This window comes from Heptranchias perlo, chromosome 14 (assembly GCF_035084215.1).
Source record: "Heptranchias perlo isolate sHepPer1 chromosome 14, sHepPer1.hap1, whole genome shotgun sequence".
Taxonomy (NCBI): Eukaryota; Metazoa; Chordata; class Chondrichthyes; order Hexanchiformes; family Hexanchidae; genus Heptranchias; species Heptranchias perlo.
In genome coordinates, this window is record NC_090338.1 from 57,273,218 (window position 1) to 57,294,864 (window position 21,647).

At 40.7% G+C, this 21,647-nt stretch overlaps 1 protein-coding gene across 2 annotated transcripts in view; it reads right to left on the bottom strand.

The window, feature by feature from the left end:
* Window positions 1–5,293: 5,293 nt before the first annotated feature.
* The window catches only part of fam193b (family with sequence similarity 193 member B), a 64,929-nt gene continuing 48,575 nt past the window's right edge, over window positions 5,294–21,647 (bottom strand). Inside the window, exons 5-11 of one of the 2 annotated variants that reach the window (XM_067996457.1) lie at window positions 19,657–20,182; window positions 18,455–18,647; window positions 17,100–17,330; window positions 14,549–15,683; window positions 12,323–12,400; window positions 11,816–11,897; window positions 5,294–8,855 (exon numbers count right to left, since the gene is read on the bottom strand). In XM_067996457.1, the coding sequence (XP_067852558.1) occupies window positions 8,762–8,855; window positions 11,816–11,897; window positions 12,323–12,400; window positions 14,549–15,683; window positions 17,100–17,330; window positions 18,455–18,647; window positions 19,657–20,182 (2,339 nt within the window). In that variant the 3' untranslated portion in view covers window positions 5,294–8,761. Of the gene's footprint in view, window positions 8,856–11,815; window positions 11,898–12,322; window positions 12,401–14,548; window positions 15,687–17,099; window positions 17,331–18,454; window positions 18,648–19,656; window positions 20,183–21,647 lie in introns of both variants that reach the window. The other variant, XM_067996456.1, reaches the window with a different exon arrangement.

Consider the following 21,647-nt stretch of genomic DNA (forward strand, 5'->3'; position numbering starts at 1 on the left):
AGCACTGAGGGCAGGAGGCCCCAGAAGAGAGTGGCGCAAACTGTCTGGAGAGGGGTGGCAGAGGCAGTCAATGCAACCTCCACCAGCCCGAGAACTGCCCTACAGTGCAGAAAGAGATTCAGTGACCACTAAACACACACAATCTTAATTCTTCTCCTGCTGCACTGGCTGAGTGGTGTAAGTAGAGACACAAACCACAATTTCCTGAGATTGATCTCCACTGCAAAAGCTTATGTGGCTGAAGAAGTGGGCCGCAAATTTTTATGTCATTTTTTTTGGTACTATTGTTAGTAAAGCCAGTATCAGTTTTCAAACAGTTTGTTAATTATAGTACTCTTTTAAGGGTCTGAGGTGTTACTTTTGGGTTTTGCTGAATTTAAATCCATTCCCTCTCTGCAAACTATAGGATTCTGTAATGTGCTCGTATGACATTCCTCTGTCACTATTTTAACACATGTTATCCATTTATTTTAATTTGGCTAATACTTTCACCAAAATAACAGATAGGAATGTTGTACAAATATGTTAAGCATTCATTTGCTGATATTGCCAACTGATTTCTGGGCTTATGTAACTTTATATGTGCCCCATCTAGTGGACTATTTGTGCACCAACAAGACTTCCCACATTACTTGCAAACTAAATCAAGTGAGCCAAATTGGTAATTTTCCACAGATATTGCTTGAATTCCAGCAGCACATGAGCTATTGTGTTCGAAGGATTATGTGATTATCTCTTATTAATACTTATTCCCAAACAGTCTTGGTGCTCTTCTCTGTATCTTTTCCAATAAATGAATTTTTTTTGTGCCAATTTGACCAAAGCTGAACATATGTTGAGTGTGATCTGACTAATGCTTTGCAAAGCCTTTTCATAACTTCTGTAGGACTTCTATTCTATAGTCCTGCCTTTACAATATACACCAACATTTTATTAACTTTAACTGTTTTGTCACATTATCTGGGTATTAAAATTGAGGTGTCTATGGTTACCCCAGGCCCCTTTCCAAGTCTTCCTGAGACTCCACTCAACACTTCCTCCAATATGACATTTTGTAGTTAATTAACACAATATTGATGACTTTTGCTTTGAATGGGGTCTGTTCCACCTTTCCATTACTCTGTAGGAGAGAAACTAGACTGGATTCTTGTTGAGTCTAATCCCTTCTTAAATTGATGGCTACATTATGATCAAACCTGTTTGGGTGAGGCCAGCCTTATTGAAATCACAACCAATCTGGCATCTGTTGCTATGGGTAACTAAGGCTGAAAGATATTCCTGATCAATGAAAAGATGGCACAATTTCTCTCTGTCCTTAGAAAAGCACGATGTGGAGATGCCGGTGATGGACTAGGGTGGACAAATGTAAGCAATCTTACAACACCAGGTTATAGTCCAACAGTTTTATCTCCCAGCCTAATATATGCTATGCGATTTTAGAACCTCACTCACCAGACGAAGGAGGTAAGCTCCGAAAGCTCCAAAACCTGGTGTTGTAAGATTGCTTAGAAGAGCAAACATCCCTGAAGTCTGCCTCTCATTGTTGAATACCTCTGCTTAATTAAGACTCCAAAATTTGAGCTAGAATTCTGGCCTTAAATAATCAAATCAGTTATTTCATCCTAATTCTGCAAGGCACTCTGCATGCTCAACTGAACAAATGTGCATGCAAATAGGACTCCTGTTGATTTATAAGACAACTGAGCAAGAGGAAAGATACTTGAGAGGTGTCATTCATGAAACAGGGATTGCTGAACACTTCAAATTAATTTTTGTCATCCCTTTGGGGAGTCACCAACAGCATAGTTTCTCAAACCTTTGACAGTTCTGAGGGTTATAGGGCAACTCGTAGGGTTGTCTGATTCCTCTCCTTTGCTCTCAAAATCAAACCCCCCCCCCATCTTTCTTGCAGGGGGATATGAAGGACATGAGGATCCAGGGATGCAGAACGGGAACACAAACCTTCTCTCTAGGCAGCAGTTCTTCCCTACAGTAGTCTATATTTTCTCAGCCTGGCATTTCCAATATTATGGTTTGCATTGAGTATTGTGCTCTAATTGAGCAAAAAGACCTTCAAAGCCATTTTAAAGTTCCAATTATTTGGGGTGCAAATCATCCAAACCTACATCCCTTGCACTGCATATATCAGAAGTTCTGCTGTTATACTCTGATATGTACTGCATGAAAAAACATGGTTAGATTAGGTTCATCTTTAGTGGGGTTTGTGCTTAATATCTTTTTTTCTCCACCATCTACATCTGTTTGAGTTGTTCTTCATGCAAATCTCTAGGACCATCTTCAAGGGCATGGATAGGTAGATATCATGTTTTATCTAGAGGAGATTACCACCTTCAAAGCCCACAATTCCTCACATCTCAGGATCATTATATACTTCCTAATACTTAGTTTTGATCTCACGAGATAAGCAAATAGTCCAGCTCTTTAAAACGTATATAAGTGAAATGTTTTTCGGTAACTAGCCAGAACATTCTCGGGGCACGGCTGGACTGTCCATAGATCAGGCCGCCAAAGACACGTTTTGGGGTCTGCTGTTTCGTGAACAATTATCCAGGTTGTATCAATCTAACCAGCACACTTAATTGTACTATTGTATTTTAAACATCTCTGCTACTTGTTATAACTTCTTAATAAAGCTATTATACTTTGGCAGCATCAGCCTCACGGCCTTCATTCAAGGACAAGAACCGTATAAGTAGAAGACATATTGGTATATATATTTTTACTTACAATATCTCTAATTTTATGTTTCTGCCTACACTGCTTACAATGCTGACTATCTTTGACATTTGGCAAATTTGGATATGTGGCTCTCTATCCCGTCATCCAAGTCATTAATAAATACAGTGAATAGTTGAGGTCACTGTGGGACACCAGTCACATCCTGCCAATTCAAGTACCTATCCATTATCCCTACTCTCGGTCTCCTGCCACTCAGCCAAAGTTATAATGGAAAAAGCTGGCAGGAAGTGCATGTAGATAGAAGATTTTTTATTAAATATATATCCCAAGCAGCCTATCCCCTACATCTTATCTGCAAAGCAACACCAATATTCCTCCCAGCTATTTAAGGAGTCAAAGTCTATCAGAACAAAAGATTGCATTACCGTTTCCTGTTTTTGAAGAGTGGATCTGTCTGGTCCTATTAAGCTACAAAATGCATTTATGTTCAAAAAGTCACATTTTCTGTCTGTATCGCCAAATACAGCATCTCCTCTCTGCAGTTGATTTTGATTTAATTTACCTCAAACAAAGGTAGCCTCCCCTACTTTTATTTCTACTCACATGATGGGCATCTGCCACTGGGTACCTTCAGAAGGCATGCAAAGATCTAACATGGGCACTCCAATTTGAGGAGCAATGGGACACAGGTTATTTGCTCTGATATTTCCATCAGTAATTGCTTGAGGGGATAAACAAAAAATCTTGCACCATACTTGTGTTTCAGCAATAGCTTAAGTATTGGAGCCTTGCAATGCCTGACGTACATTGGAGGATGCGAGGAAACCAGGAACCTCTCAAGCATTCTGAACCTGTTCTTAGACCATCCCATAATGGACAATAATAATCAAGGATATTGAGACCAATACTGGAATTCCAACATTCCCAATCACATGCAGTGCCTCATTGGCTGTCACGTCTCATCTCCTTTATGCTACAAGTTATTGCATTTCCAGCACGTGGAATCAGGTACTGTTGCTAATGTTGTCTACATTGATCCAAATGCTTTGGAAGACAATCCACTTGAATTACGCACATGCCCCAACTGAAACAGGTAAAGCTTCTTCAAGTATGGTCCACCTTTCTGCAGTACTGTTGAATAAATTTGATTTTAAAAACAGGAATGGAATGTTAGATTACATATACTGTAGGTATAGTCTTCCTCATTCTTCAATTGTAATGCAATCTCCACACATAAATAGTAATATCCTCTTCATGTGGGAAGTCACATGGGGACAATGCTCCCTTAAGAGTTTCACACCATGCTCCCCGATTGATCTTTTCCACTTGAGTGTACGTACGGCCTCAATCTGACCACATTCTCCATTCTTGACGAAAGGCAGTTGTACTGAGACCATGAGTGTACAACACAAGTAATAAAACATATGCATATCTACGTCCAAACAGCTCCAGCGTAACAAGGTCAGAAAAGAATCATGGAGCGGAGCATGTTTGTCCAGAGTGCACAAACTGGAGACGAGATTCTGAAAACCTACAACTTAGGGCCAAATTGAGGCTGGAACGTTCAAAAAAAGCATGCACACTGCTCCACGTAGCTGCTCAACAGGTAGCGCCCCGCCGAAAGAATATCCATGAACTGTCCCGAGAGATGGTCACACGACAAATAGAATGGGCTCTCATCTAAGATTTTTTCAACATGGGAACGAAACTGGCTAACAAGTGAAACTTTGATTTTTATCCACAAGATGATAATTTCATTTTTCAAAGTAAGCATTTCAAGCATACATGCTTAGGAACATACAAACACACAAGTTCCAAATAACTTGGATACGAAGTTGTTCAAGATTAAAATTCCAATGGAGTGCTTAATTTTTCTCTTCTCCCTTCCTGAAGCTGTTGACTTACTTAATTCAGGAAAAGATTCTATGAAGGGCTTGGTTATCCTTATAATTTCACTCATCCAACTCGACAAAATTGAGGACTGCCAATTATAATTCACTTCCCTTCCCTCTCCAGAAAAAAAACCTCTTGATTGTGCATACTACTGTATCAGGAGCTATAGCGACAGTGACATTACTGTTTTGTGTAGGGGAAAGTGGAGGCCGTTGTTATATACTGGCTGTTGTCGATCGGGCTCTTTTAGCTGTTGGGTTTAACCTACCCTAAAGAAGGAAAGAAAAGCCATTTCCCTCTATCAAGGACACCTCAACACAAACACTGGTCTCTAAGGCATATCAGAATTATCATTAAAAGGGCAAGGGGTGCAGAGAATTACATTTGGGTTCACTATATTAATCCATGTTTAAAAAGGGCTTGACATCAAACTAACGTGTCTTTTTCTGACTTCACATTTCCTTTTTTATACTCTGAACAGACTAAACAATAGACAATTCTGTGGTGTTGGGATTACGTCCGTCACAGGCAAATGCTGAAAGTAACCACATGCGATCTCTGTAAAGTGTTGGTGAATTTCGTAGACAGATGCTGCTTGGTAAATGTCACTTCTTGTCAAATCCTACAGGGTTAAAATTTCATGTCTTTCTGGACTACAAATGGGTGCACAACAAATCTCTAAATAATAAGCACACATATCTTCATCAAGTCATTGTATTTATCTTTCAAAAGAAAGACAATTCACAGTACATAATTTAAAAAAGGATGCCAAAAAGACTTGGCTGGCATAGTACAAACCTACATTCTTTTCAGAGTTAACAGTCAGAGCATTGGTTTATACCACTGTGATGTAGTTCAAGCTGGCTAATGCCAGGAAATCATATAAAACTAACAATTTTTGGTTTGAAGTAAATAAAATGTTCTTGTTACAATATAAAATAAAGGTACATAATAGAACAAAAAACTTAACACAAATACAATTTAAACAGACAACCAATGGCAAGATTAAACTGATAAGATTTCAAATCTCAGAAACTACAAGGAACTACTTCAAACGCATGGCTTTGATATCGTGACCCATTTGTGAAACTATTCCAGCAGGTGGCCATCGCTTCTCCAAACACTTCTGGGTATGCCACGAGTTTGAGAAACAGCATACACTGCAAAATGAATTTTTGTATCGTCAGGTACTTTGCTCTAACATCAATCATTCTGAAATTAAATTTACATTTCAAAATAAAACCATTATTTCCAGAGAGGTCAGCCCAACATAAGGCATGAATATGATGCACCAGCCTACATTTTGCATTCTCTACAATGCATAAGTGAGCTGAGAGTGGTGGTGATGATCACCTGATTCAAGGAAAACTGATTTTTCATAGTAGCATCCACTAAAGTATATTAAAAAATTCATTACATATGTAACAAGCAAACTTTTTCTTTTTTAAAAAAAGGACAGAATAAGACGACAGTATAAACAGGACAAAGTATAAACAAGACGCACACCAAGGAGCAGGATTTTATAAACAAAATAAATCAAGTATAGTAAATACCACGATATACACTGTCACCTCGTGGGAATGGGGTGATGCTAGCATGCATACCCTGGAGATGCAACAAGTATGACCTGTTTACAGCCATGAAAAGTAAAGGATGAAACCATGAGCCATGTGTTACAATGTGAATCCAACTACAGTTACTAATACACAACAGAAAAGTTCTCATTCAGTTTCCATCACATTGGTGAGGACTTTATTTAATCTTCACATAAAATGAACTTTACAACGATTATAGCCGATTTACTTTACTAAGAGTTATTGAAGTAGATAAAAACACTTGAATATAAAGTTTTTTGTCATTCTGTAATGCGCAGATGTGCATTAGCACTGTCTGCACCCGACACCACTATACACAAGATATTTACAATGTGGTTTCTAAACACATATATAAAGTTTATTGTAAATGATCAATTTCCATCCAAGTTTGAAATTGACCATGATATGAAAGTGGGTCGGCCACTACAGGTTTTTATATATATATAAATAAGTCACCACTACACACTCCAATATGGTGGTGCAGTAGGAAGCCTTTAACTTACAGTATAACACACTGCAAAATGTGGTCTATTCCATGACTTACAGAAGATACCAACCAGCTGGTTGTCACTGTCAGTTTCAGCAGTTAATACTCACTCGCCATGAAGATACCACATGGCCCACATCTTTTTCTCTCTTTCTGGCATTTATGGTCTTATACTTGGCTGGGATGTGGCAGCAATTCAAGGAATAGGAATTAATTTTAAAAAGGAAATGAGAACAAATCTCAAGTTAATTTTAGCATCATATTTACCAGAAATAGCCAAGGAGATCAGATTAAAAGTGTGCTCAATTGTTAGCAAACTGAATGCAAGATTAATGGGCTTGTGATCGAAGTGTCTGATCATCGTGCAATTGATTTGCTGTATGAGAGCAGCACTGCACCGCAACTGATTGCATGATCAAACAAGCTGAAAACAAGCTCTATTACTCCCATGCTATGATCCAAAATGGTATCTGTAACTTTTCATTTTAAAGATGCAGCAGTTCCATATTTGCTCATCATTTCTAACTGCAGTACAATGGCAATATTGGATTTTCAGGTCATAACCAAGTTATTTGTGATTAACGCTGGCACTCTATGCAACAGATAAAAGTTATGAGAAAGTTGTGCTCCAAGTAGACTGACAACCAATATTGGTTTGGTGCCAAAAGTTGTTAAAAAAAAATAGAATGAAAAATTGTAGTTAAAATAGGGAAACCTGCACTTCTGAGTTTGGTGCTGTAATTATGGAGAAATAGAGCTTTTAACAGAGACAAAAATGCTGAAGTAAGGCTTTCATTATGACTGTACCGCACCTACCAATAATGGGCAGATTGCCACTACCTGGTAGTGTTAAAGTAAGCACCAATGCAGCTGTCTGCATACAATTAATTACAGTGCTATTGGCCTCAAGCCATATTTCTTTATAGCATACTATTTGGGCTTTTATTTACTATTGTCAAAAATCTAACTGGCTAAAGACTTAAAGACAGACAAAAATGGATCAGAATATTTTCCTTCAAAGTTAATTTTAAATGCTAGTTTTACTGGAGACTACAGCAATTTCTAACCCCCACAATCTCTACAAAATTTCATCAGAGCTTCATAATGAGGCTCATATTCGTACTTATCCAGGAAAACAGGCTGCATATTCTAACTTAGGTGTCAGTTTTGAAAGTAATGATATAGACTCACCTCACCCAACCCCTCCTCAATTGTTTTCCAATTCTACAAATGCACGTACAAGGCTCTCCGAATTAGAACTGGGAAGAGAATCCGCGACAAGCAAAAGGCCCATGACTTATTCTCCCAGTTTATTACAGAAAGCCCAATGACATCAATTGTTGATGTTACTCATTTAGTCTTTGCTTTATCACAAACGTGTAGCAGGAGGTGACTATGTCTACTGGCCATCTTCACTGGACTTCTCACTAGACATTCCCAGGACAGCACTTACTACAACATCTCTGACCACAGGGGACTAGGTAAAGCTACACTCATGGCAGTGCAAAATTTGCAATTTTAAATATTTTATTTGATCTTTTTGCAAACCTGCTGGCTGGTTTCATTTAGAATTAAGAGTACGACATTCTCCTAAAAGTCAGTTCCATAATAGTTCACGGGTACAAGAGATACATTTCAATCGCTTTTGTAAGTGCCATGAAACGTGTCTGCCCTGCCTTAATGTCACTTGGATAGATAACAAAAAAAAATCCCATTCCACATTTCATTTGACCCTTCCCCCAAAAAAGCATTTAGGAAATCAACTGGCCAACTTTAAAATTCTGTGTTACTGGTTTCTACTGAAATGCAGACTTGCTCCACTGGTGTCAGCACTATTTGACAAACAATTTCTCACAATGACCATAAAGCACAATAAACCAACCCAAGAGATAATTATGCCACCCAGTTAGAAACGTGCACTTCTTCTGGCTAAGGCACTGGTTGTGGATGACATCACAGCAAGTTGTTTATACATCACAGCAAATTGCTTAGAGATGGGAGAGCAGGCCGACACCCATTACAGTAAGGAATGTGTTAAACTGCGGGACAATTCCAGTTTTCGTTAGGCAAGAGTGTGGTGCCCTCTTCAATGAGCTGTATTTGGACCCTTTCTCAGGCTAAAGTTAGACCAGTTTACAGAGACCTTTGGCCTTGTCTGTTTGGCAGAATCAAGGCAAAACCTACAAACAGAAAGAAAATAAATCTGTCAGAACATCATAAGGAGGAAAGGAATGTCAGGACCATTGTCAAGTCATAGCTGCTTTGTTATGTGAATGAGCTGTCCACAAATGGGTTTCTGAAATAGCTCAGCTTGCTGTATTCTACATAAGATAAAAGTGCATGCATTTATAAATGGATGATGAAAGACAGAGCTTGGTCGATTTCAGCCAAAACAAGCATAAAAGGAACATCTGAATAAAAAGAGAAACTTCAGCCATGAAAGCAGAAATTAGTAACAGAGAAACAATGTTCTAACATGGGCTTTGAGACACGTACCCAATGGCGAGCAATCATGTCCTCAATTCATACTTGCAATGCTTATGCTTTTTTTTGTTAAATATTACTTTCAACTTGTAACTAAAATGTTTGATTTAAAAGTTGACTGATTCTAATTCCTCCAATGACGTGGCTCCATTCTAGATTTATAGTCTATAGTTAACAACAGTCCTGTTGCCATGCAGATAACTGTACACGTTTTCAAATTCCATTGCCCTGTGCGACGCAAGCGAGCGAGAGAACACATGCACAACTCGGTGCCAGCACTGCTCATCTACAAGGAAAACAAAGTCTATGGCCGGGAGTGCGGGGGCAAGCAAACGTTCTCACGAGAGAGCAAGTAAGCAAGAGAGAAAGAACAAGAGCGCATGCAAAGGAGGAGAGCATGTGTCTGAGGGAGAAAGTGAGTGAGCGCATGGGAGAAGGTGAAGAAAGGGAGAGAGTATGTGAGGCAGCACGTGCGAAGGAGAGAATGCACGAGGTGGCGAGGAAGACAGCACATGCGCGAGGGGGGTCAGAAGCAAGCAGGAAAGAGACAGAGAGACTGAGAGCAAGAGATCTCAAGAGACGGAGAGAGCAAATGGAACAGTAAGAGAGAGACTAAGTGAAGTAGAGAGTGCTTGAGAGGGAGAGGCAGTGAGCACACACGAGGGGGAGAGAGCATGAGAGTGAAAGACTTCAAGAAATCAAAGAGAAAAAGCACGGGAGAACGAGACAGAGAGCAAAAGAGAGCGCACGCTTGCAAGAGACAAACACACAGACAACGCGATTGAGCACCGGAATAAGAGAGCAGCAAGTGAGAGAGCAAGCACAAAGGGGGAGAAAACGAGAGAGGCACACACAGAAACTGAAGATAGCTCAGTACCAGCACTGCATGTCTGAAAAGAAAAATGCAGTGCGTAAGAGTGGCCTCCCAACAGCAAAGCTAAAAATGGGTGCAGGTCACCAACAGGGATATTGTGCTGTTCTCCCACAGGAGAATGACCATCTCTCCAACTCAGGACTGTAGGCAGACATGATCCCTGGAAAATGTTGAATTTTCACATTAAAACTAGTGTAATCTGGTTAATTTTAAATACTTCTTGATTTCATAATTGATCATTTTTAATCTAATAAATTGTAGGAAATGTATATGGGTTCCAACCAAACCATTGCTTCCCCAGAAACTATCTAAACAGTCACTTCTCCCCTTCAGAGCCACTTCCTTCTCCCCTTAAGCCCCCAGTTCATAGAAGCAGTTTATCATCCCCTCCCCCACCCCGGTTCAATTCACAGAAGCACTCTCCCCTTCCAACTCACAGCCCTGTTCAAAAGGGTGCTCTAACCCATCCAGTACCACCCCATCAGAAGTACTCTCCCTCCAGTTGTGCATGGCTGCTGTCCCAAAAGCTGCTGCTTCACTCAGGGTGCAGATTCTGTGCTGTGGGCAGGAATTCACGAACTATCACAAGACCAGAAATTCCCACATCCAGCCTGCATCATAAAACCCAGCAGGATCAGATAATGGGGAAGATTATCAAGGAGCACAGCAGAAGTGACTATCCGCCCAGAAACTTGCGGCAGCAAATCAGCTGCTGCATCAGGAGCTCATCAATTTACTACTCAAGGAATAAAAGCTATACAGATCTGTGTACAGCATGTGCACCTGGCCATACCCCTTCCTGGTTTAACAATCTGGGAGGAAGTGCTTGGCGAGTCTGGAGTACCTGAACCACAAGGGGGGGCAGGGAGGTAAAAAAAAAGGACCGACAATGGGAGCTTGGCTTTACACACCATCCCCCTGCTTTTCCAGCCTCGGAGTTAAGACTCCCACTTTGAGTACAAGGGTGCCCCCCCATCTCAACTGAAATTCAGTAACTCTTTAGAGAATGACAGAATGGATCAGCATATATAAAAAAGAACTGAAATTAATATCTTCTTATCCCTAAAGCTTTATTTAATAAATCTGGTAATCACTGCATCGAGCTAGCTTAAGGAAGTTTGGGGCATTTACTTCTCATCTTCGAATAACCCCCCCACCCAATCTGGTTCAGGTCCAGACTAGGTCCCTGCATAAGTCGGCAGAGAGCGAGACAGCAAGGCAGAGAGCGAGACAGCAAGGCAGAGAGCGAGACAGCAAGGCAGAGAGCGAGACAGCAAGGCAGAGAGCGAGACAGCAAGGCAGAGAGCGAGACAGCAAGGCAGAGAGCGAGACAGCAAGGCAGAGAGCGAGACAGCAAGGCAGAGAGCGAGACAGCAAGGCAGAGAGCGAGACAGCAAGGCAGAGAGCGAGACAGCAAGGCAGAGAGCGAGACAGCAAGGCAGAGAGCGAGACAGCAAGGCAGAGAGCGAGACAGCGCGAACGACAGTTCAAGCCAAAGCAACAAAGCGAGAGAATGAGAAAGAAAAAACAGAATAACAGAAAGTAGAGAGAGTCGGAAAGTGGAAAGGCAGTTACAAGAACAGACATATTACTTTTATCTGTGAACAATGCCACATGATCCCAACTAATCAAGAAAGTCAGATTAATTGGAAGTTTCTGGTAACTAGGAAAGCAGCAATGGATATTTTCTTTCTCACATGTAGAACACTAAGATCAAGTCTGTCCCTGTCCTAATCTCTGTTCAAGTTCTCCTGCTAATCAGTTTGCCCTCTCTTTACTTACCTCTTAAAATGTTCCACCTCACGGTCTGTCTCATCCATCTCTATGCTGTCAAGATCAATGTCTTTGGGAAGAAATACATCATCTGAGAGCAGAAAGAGAAAAGCTTCTCATTAACAATACACAGCTCAAATGATGAATAAGCTCCAGAGTAAAACATTATCAGCACACTTCAATACTAACTTGACTAGTACAACACGCACTGGTTAAAATTACCAGAATTTCTGACTTTATTACAATCCTATGATGCTGGTGGTGTGTTAGCATCTCTGGCATATAGACAGCAGGAGCAACTGCCAGTGCTCTCAAACAGGCGTATTTTACATTGCTGTGAAACTATCAATGTGGGACCTACTTATTCAGCAGCATTGGAAATTTGTTAATCCGAGTTAATCTTTTTGCAAAAATTGGCAACTGTTAAGTCATTAGGTTACTGGGGAGGTTGGGCTTTGGACGCAACAAAAAAAGTACACAAAAGGAACAGTCAAAGACATTTAGGCAATTCCTTACCACTATGTTTAGGTCTTGGAGCACCAGAGGAAGCCTGCACACCATCCTGTCCATCAGCATGTTCATCAGTTCTCAGTACTAGGGATGTTTTTAAAACAGAACAAAAGTTATTTACAGGAAATATCACTAATTCACTTCATGAAAATCATGGCAATGTACTTCTGTTAACATGGTACTTTTGAAATTTCCCAGCACCTATCACCTTCCAAAGCTTTAAAGACAAGCTGGAGGTGAGCCCATGCCTCCAAAGATGTAATGTTATACACAGCCTCTGGGAGACACTAAACTCCAATTAGGGTAGCAAGTACCAAACACAGTTAAAATCACACAGACATCATATATGAACAAAACACTTAAAAGCAATGTCAGTGTGCAATAGAAAAGATCATTCAAGTATCTATTCCCACTGTAAAACAGGACTGAAGTGTGAATCTCAGACAATTGTGCTGAAGTCTCAATTTTCTCAGTCATTAAACTTGCATCATTACTCATTAAAATGAGCAGATACAGCAGCTCTTTATATTAAAATGAGCAGATGCTGCAGCTATTTATACTAAAGGACATATATTGTGTTACACTGTATTCTATCTGGTTGTTCACAGCCCTTTGTGCACAGTGCAGCAATGAACTTTCAGATAGCACGACTGTAGTCTGTAGTTTCAGTTTGGTTATATTGAAAGCTTACGGTTCCTAGTCTCCACCATATTACATTTTCAAATTTCCACTTTGCATGTCTGATCACCAAAGCGTTGGCAAAAACAGAATGGCTACATTTAGGTTTAAGAAAAGTTATTCCAATTTAACATCAAAATTCCAAAAGTGTATGCAACAATGATGAAGCACACCCAGCGCAGGGTGCTGCATCTAGTCTGGCATACAAGTAATATGTCCAAATGTTTTAATAAAATGGGTTGTGACAACAACTTGCATTTATATAGCACCATTGATGTAGAAAAACCTCCCAAGGTGCCGTATAGAGATGCAATCAAAAAATTGGACTCTGAGCCAAAGATGATATTAGAAGGGGTAACCAAAAGCTTGATCAAAGAGGTGGGTTTTAAGGTAGTTCTTCAAGAACGAGAGGGAGGTGGAGCGACAGAGTTTGTGGCACGGGTCGAAGAGGATGACTTCGGTCTTCCCAATGTTTACCTGGAGGAAACTGCAGCTCATCCAAGACTGGATGTCAGGCAACAGGTCTAACAACAGAGGCAGTGGAGAGGGCGTGGCAGGTGATGGAAAAGAAGAGCTGGGTGCCGTCAGCACACGTGGAAGCTTACCCCATGTGTGTGGATGATGCTGCCAATGGGCAGCATGTGGATGAGGATGGGGAGGGACCAAGGATAGATCCTTGGGGGACTCTAGAGGTAATGATGCGGGGACAAAAAGAGATGGCATTTTAGGAGATGTGCTGGCTATGATTGAACAGGCAATAATGGAACCAAGCTGGACAATGTAGGAGAGGCGTTGGAGGAAGGTGGTGTCATCGACCATGTCAAAGGCTGCAGAGAAATTGAAGAGGGATAATGCACCACGGTCACAGTCACAGTCACAAAGGATGTAATTTTGACTTTGGTTAAGACCGTTTCAGTGCTGTGTGGCATTATGAACTGTTCTAAACTCTTCTCTTACAGATTTCAATATCTAAATGTTTCAGTTTTATTACATTCTCCATGCATTTCACGGTAGACTTGGTGGGCCTGGATACTTGCGCATTTACTTTGCTCCCTTTATATGCAGTTCAGAAAATGCTCCAGTCAGGAGGATGACAGTCTGATTTTCCCTTCATCTGCCAGCAACAACTGGAATTGAAGGTGGGTTGCAGAAGCATTTCTCCTCCCACACATACCCATTAAACAGCCTGTTGAGTATCTGAACGCCCACTGATCTAGGTAAAATGCAGTGAGATTTGTAGCTTTGGGCTCTTGCTTGAAGAAAAAGTGCTCAGCCTGTCATATGACAATCTTTTTAGTCAACTATTCATGTTTGCTGTTTCCACCTAATGGTTTTCTTCTGGCAATGTACATATTTCTACTTAGAATATTTAAATATTGAAGTGGAGGTGCCGTAACATGCTGTCACTTCAAACACTTTCCACATAGGCACAGGTTCAAATCCCAGCTCTGCGCACTTTAGAATTTCGCTAACTGTCCACTTGTTCAGTTAGTTACAGGAGCCTGTGAGGAGGTAAACATATAAAACAACAAAATATACGCTGATTAAACTTACCAACAGAGTTGTTGGTTTTGTCGTTTTTCTTCTTTTTGCCTTTCTTGCTCTTGCCCTTGGACTGAGACATGTCAGTTGTCACCTGCTGCTCTTCTTTGACTCCCCTAGTTTCAGAGCCTTCCACCTTCTCAGTATTTGAATTTTTAGTGTTACATTTTCTGTCTTCACCAGCTTCAGAGTTGCCAAGAACACTGACCCCCTTCCACTTGCCTTGCCTGGGCTCATCGTATTTGGCAGTCACGGTCTTTGCAGTCTCTGCTGACTTTCCATCGTGATTCTGGTTCGTCTTATGTTTGGCAGTAGGCGCATGCAGTTTGGAACCCTGCATTTTTGGAGCTATAGGATGTTCATGCTCTTTTCTTGAAACCACAGGTTTGCCCTTGGTCTCCTCAGTGGTCTGGTGCTTGGGCTGCCTTGGTTGTTTCCCACTTCTTGATAGCTGCTGCGTCACTTTAGACTCTGATGGTTTATGCAGTATCACTGTGTCCTCCAGTCGCAGTGTGGGGTTATTTTCAGCCTTTGAAGGTAATGAACAGCTGCCCCTCGATTTCTTTCCTAATGAGTTTTCCAGTACAGGCATATCAGAGCCGTTGTGCTCTTGATTTGTGATGACTGCATGCTTACTTCCATTCACCAAATGGTTCTGCACAATCCCTGGTGTTGTTAAGGACAAGTTCAAGTTGAGTTTCTGATGGTCTATTATTCTTGTCTCCTCTTTGTCCGCAGTGCCATTGCTTTCTATCAGTAAGCCCTTCTCCACTGTGGTCAGCTCTGGAAAGTCATCCTTGGGCAGATCACACAGACTGAAGTTTGCTTTGATAGAATCTCTGATTCTGTCCTTAAGCTGCTCCAGTCTGCTGGTTAGGATGCTGCTTACTCGCTGCAACTCCACCTGGTGCCATAACTCCTGCTGATTAAGTTTCTCTTCTATATCCTCTTGAATATGCTGGTTGAGCTTTGAAACTTTCTCCTCTATATCTTCTTGGACATGCTGGTTGAATATCAAAACTTTCTCCTCTATACCCTCTTGGATGTGTTGATTTATTACAGAAACATTCTCCAGATCCTGAATATGCATTGCAGATGGGCATTGTTTCTCTGGTCTTTGATCACAAGCCTCTGAACGGGCTTTCTCCTGCTAGAGCACAACAAAATGGAGCAGTAAAAGCAAGTGTGCACCTTGTACCAGCTGCACAATTAAAATTAGACATGAACTCCTAGCTGTACATGTAGGCCAGAATTTCTACATACAAATGTGATCATTTGTACCACTCCCCATTTAAATCGTAGGGTGTAAGGAAAACGTTTATTGAGCCAAAGAGCGAGAGATTAGGAGGGGTAGCCAAAAGCTTGGTCAAAGACGTGGGTTTTACAATGAGATAAGAGAGGTGTAGGAGGTAATTCCTGAGTGAGACCATTATGAGAATGAAAGCACAGTTGCTAATGGTTGGGTGAAGGGCAGGTATGGTGAGTGGGTGATGCACAAAAGGCTGAAGAGTACAAGGGGTGGAGGGTCGGGGTGAGATTTGAAGAGTTACAGGAAGTTACAGAAATAGGATGGGGAAATACTATGGAGGAATATTCAAAGGAGGATGAGAATTTTAAATTTTGAGGCATGGGAACCAGGTACTAATGTAGATTACTCAGGATGGGTATGATGGGCAAGTGGGACTTGGAGCAGGATGGTATACATGCAGTAGCGTTTTTGATGAGCTGAACATTTTACATTTTAATTTAGAAAAAACTTTAAATCGGTTTACAAAATATCTATTTTACCATGTGAATGCTCACAGTACCAGGGATCAAATCTCTTTCTGACAAAGTTAAAACAACCACTGCCTTATGTGTAACTAGATACAATTAATCAAGTCTGGTTGAGGACTATGGATATCAAGGTTTACATAGAATGAAAAATAATTTAGTTCACTGAAATTCAAGTCAGGAGAGAAATAATGGCAAAAGTAAGTTAAATATACTAATAGCACTAATCAGTATTGCTTTTACAGTCTGCTCCTGATAACTCAAGTCATTTTTTGTACTAAAAAAGTAGGAAGAATTCAGCACTTAAAAAATCATTAATTTGAACGAAGTCAACTTTAAATTAAGAGATGTAGACTGTATTCAGCAGCATCAGTGCGACCTCAAATCAGTAAGTCCTGACTCCTACTGAGTCAACAAATCAGGCTGGTTGACAGACGTAGTAGCGAGCATATCTCATTTGTTCCTAATCTACAAGATACCTTGAAACAAATCTAGGCTACAGTTGGGTCAAAACTCAAAGATAGCAATTCTCAGCCTGTCTATGCTTAAAGAAGTTGTCAGAGGATTGCTAATTCTCAAGAATTGATGGAATAGATTGCTACCAACACAAATTTATAGGTCCTTTTGGTACATATTCGTGAGGAAGCTAACACAACCTAATTATCCAAGTGTTCCCCACATTCGAACAACACTAAGGACAATAACTGGATTCCTCCTTGCATCCAGCAACCAATTGTCCCTTTCATAAACTCTTCCCACATAGCTAGCAAAACAAATCTACAAAACGTACCTTTTTCTGCTTGTGCCGTGCTCTTTTGGCTGCTTTGGCACTGTTGACTGGTTTCTGTTCTGAGCTGTTGATGTAGTTTAACAGGTCTTCAACATTCCTTTCATCCACTGGTGGTTCTCGGATGGACCCATTGCTTGATTTCGGTGGGAGCTCCTCTTTGCGTTTAGTCAGCCGTGTCCTTAGTTTCTCCCGGATTTCAGTGTAATTTCTACTTGTCGGAGCTGCAGGAGGCTGAACAGAATTGTAAATGTGCTTGTTTTGCCAACATGCCAACAAATTGTTAGAATGCACTGCAAGTGCTGCAAAGTCTATGATTTTGACATTCACTCATGGTTCTTGAAATTAGTCACACAAAACAGAACTTCAATCATACAATGTAACTTTTCATTCCTCATTAATTCACTTACATTTCATTTACAATTTAGTATTTGTGTCTTTTCTCTTCCCACTCTCAGTAAATAATCATCTTTACACCTTCAGCCTCAACTATTCTAAGCATACATGGACGATGCCAATCATGCACAGCATACAAATTGTAACAGTATCCATGGATCCCACCAATCCTTTTCCAGAGCAGTGCTTCAGTAGCTCCACGTCCTATAACACACCATCAATACAATCAGATTTGGAAGGCAGGGCTGGGGAAAATTATGCTGTTTTGACAAATAGAATAGGTAAATAAATTATGCAAGTCATGAGATTTGTACAATTACCAGAATAATGTTTTTCTTGAAATTTACTGCAGTGTCTGACAAGATAGCTATTACAATCTTGTGATGCCTCCTTGAAATTTGAATTTATTGGTCCAAATAGAAGAAAGTGTATTTATATAGGGTTTTCCACATCTTCAGGATGTCCCAAAGCGCTTCACACTCTATGAATTACTTTTGAATTGCAATCAATGTTTTGTAAGCAAACTCGGCAGCCAATTTGCACATAGCAAATTCCCACTGGTTGGGGATGGGGATTAATGTTTGTCACGACATCAGAACTCCCTGCTCTTCTTATACATCTACTTGAAACGAGCAGTTTCATCCAAAAGACAGCACCTCTAACAATGCAGCACTTCCTCAGTATTGCACTGAAATGTCAACTTAGATTATGTGCTCTGGTCCTAGCATGTGGCTTGAACCCACAACCATTTGGCTCAGAGGCGAAAGTGCAACCAACTGAGCCAAGTTGGCACTTTGACTTTGTTAGTGTCTCAGTGACTAATTATTGCTGATCAATTTTGGGTACCAGGTATGAGCTATCCTCATATAGTCAATCTCCTTTAGCCCACGAAAGAACAATGTGCCTTATTTCAACTAAACAGCTTTACAACATTAACTTCCTAAACGGGTTGTTGCACTCACCGGCCCGTGACCAAAGAACTCGCAATAGCAACAATCACAGTATTTTCCTTCCTTCTGATTGGCAGAGTGGGATGTACACGAGCTGTGCTCTGAGCAGCTATCGTCTTCTTCCAGACTCTCGTCTGCATTGTGCATCTGTGTGGGGCTGTAGGCAGTTTCATTTGTGCACAGACGACTCTTGCATGACTGGTCCCTAGAAAGAGGCAATAAACCAAGTTTTAAAATTTAAAAAATGATGCAATTGCAGCAGCACTTGCATCTCCAGTACACGATTTTAAATGCCAACAACTGCTCCAGAAACAGTGTGCATTAGAAAATGCTTATCTTGACTTCAACAGATAATTGCATAGTCATTCAAAAAGCACGGTTTATTCTTTTTACTCTCACTATTTTAAAAAAAAACTTTGCAGACATTTTCAACTTTCCATTAAGTTTTGTTGCTTCATACATTTTCCTTCCCCTTTTCAGCCTCAACACTTTCTCATTACCTATCAAACTGACATGTTATAATCTTGCTTCTATACAGCACCATCTAGAGGCAGGAAAATGGCACAATAGGAACACCATTTAAATTTACTACATCCCCACTTAGAGGATAGAATTCAATATTACAGTAGAATATACTTTCAGCTGCTTTGGAAGAGAAGGAATAGTGTTCATAATCCCTTAAGGCACTGAATATGCAGGAGATTTTAACTATTTGGGAGAAAATTATGTAAAATCAATGTTGATAATCAACAGAAAAAAAACCCTTAATTGGTAAAATAAACATCCAAATCCAGTACTGGATTACATAACATAAGAAATAGGAGCAGGAGTAGGCCATACAAGCCTGCTGCGCTATTCGATAAGATCATAGCTGATCTTCGACCTCAACTCCACTTTCCCGCCTGATCCCCGTATCCCTTGAGTTCCTCAGAGTCCAAAAATCTATCGATCTCACTCTTGAATATACTCAATGTCTGAGCACCCACAGCCCTCTGGGATGGAGAATTCCAAAGATTCCCAATCCTCTGAGTGAAAAAATTCCTCAACTCAGTCTTAAATGTCTGACCCCTTATCCTGAGACTGTTCTGGTTTTGCAAATCAACGATTCTTCCAAATTGAAACATCCATTCACTCCTAACTGCAATCCCCAATATTTATATCAGTGGAAAACATTTTAGAAAGTAAAGTTTCCAGATTTGAGAGCACATACTAACCTGCAGACACCACTGCCTGGAGCAGCTGGGTTTGGTGTGGCTGTTACTGGGCAAGCTCCATTATAGTGGCTGGTGCAAATAGGGGAAGCTGCTGTAGTCTTTGGGAAAGGAGATAACCCACTGTTGGGAATATGAGGGCTAGCACTTGGAGGCACTGGGGTCACAAGCACACCTGGAGAAGCAGCAACAGAAGTTTTTGAAATCAAGGACACATCTGGAGATGCAGCAGTCGTCATGGCAACTGCAGAGGTCTTGGGTACGTGAGGCAGAACTTGTGGGATACCAGATGCCACAGGTAGTCTCCGATTTGAATTTGTGGAGGTGACAGTGCTGTGCGGCACAGTACATGGGGCTGTAGAAGTTGCATGTCCGTGTTGATGAATGGAAACCGCTGGGTCATTAATAACTTGAGAAGGAGACTTTGGTGCTGTAAGAGGATGTTGATGGGAGGATAGACCAGTGGGACTGTTGGGAGGTGCCGCTAGGACAGAATACCTGTGATCTTCTGAACAGTGGAACTCTCCACCTGGAAGACAAAATCCTGTAGGTTATACAAAGAGTGCAATCTGAACATCAGTTTATCTCAAGAATAGGAACACCCAATAATTTAGTCAAAAACAATGATTTTGCATCTGTGTATACATTGATATTGGTGCACCACATTACTGAAATTAAAACAGAAAATGAAGATGTCCTTGTGCATTTAGAAACAGATTTAAAATAAGCAGTACCACAGAAATATACTTCAGATTCAAGTACATACTGGGAAGCACAACAGTGGCTAAAATGGGAAATCAGGAAGAACACTAACCTACCTAAAAACTGATTTCCCATTTTAGCCCCTATTGTGACCTGCAACCTCCACATTTTCACCTTTAGAAGAGTGTGTAGAGTAATCTAGGCCAACTACTAGACTTCAAACCAGAAGACTACAGGTTCCCCACAGGTATGCTACACTCAGGGGCTGGGAGATGCATTTCTGTAGATAACTGTATGCCCATTTCTTGTCCACCTTGAGCAAAAGATGAAGATTTGGGGCAGAGCTCCATTTAGGATCCTTAATGGAAACTAATGAAGTTTAGCCATTGAGAATAGGCAAGTCTGTGAGCCAAATGACTCAACTTCAGCCAAGAGCTGGGACATTCCACTCGTTAAAGTTTCCAAATTTGACATGCTGAAGAGCAATGCAGTTTGCTCACTAATGTGTTTTTATCTAATGAATTTGAATATGTAAATTGGACATGTTCTCACTGGAAAAGAGGTTGAAAATTGATATGATTGCTGTTTTTAGCATTCTAAAGGGACTAGATAATGTAGACCATGACAAGCTGTTTCACCTTGTCCAGAACAATAGAACTGAAGGACATGGCCTGTGCTTCAAGGGGGGTAAATTCAAAACTAATCGGAGGAAACAATATCTCAGTGAGCAAGTGGTCAATCTGTGGAACAGACCCCCCCCCCCCCGGGGAGACAATGGAAGCAGTTAGTATTGATTCATTCAAATGCAAATTAGATAGGTTTCTTTCAGAAATAACATTTTGGGATACAGTGTATGAGTAATTTGAGACATATGTGGTAAGTGTAGCATACTTGATAGGAACGGGTAACTTTGGGCCTATGGTTCCCAAAGCTCTCCACCACTGGCATTTTCCTCAGGTCATGCCTGGGTCTGTTGTTGACTAACTGATACAGACTGATTGTTATGATTAGTCAACAATTCCATTATCATTGTACCATGCAACTACCAGGATGGTAGAAGACGAAGTAGATGGACCTTAGTCTTTTGTGTCTAGCAATTCCTATTTTCCTGTGTCCCTAATTAATTCTTTGTTCATATTACAGCCATTTGCTTTACCCCACTTACTTCTGGTCACTCAATTCTGTTTTGAAGCTACTGACGAGCACTGTCCACTGTTGTGAATGTCAAATTAGGACCTAACCTAAATACACCAGACTGGAAACCATCACAGCCACAACACCCCTTTAATCTA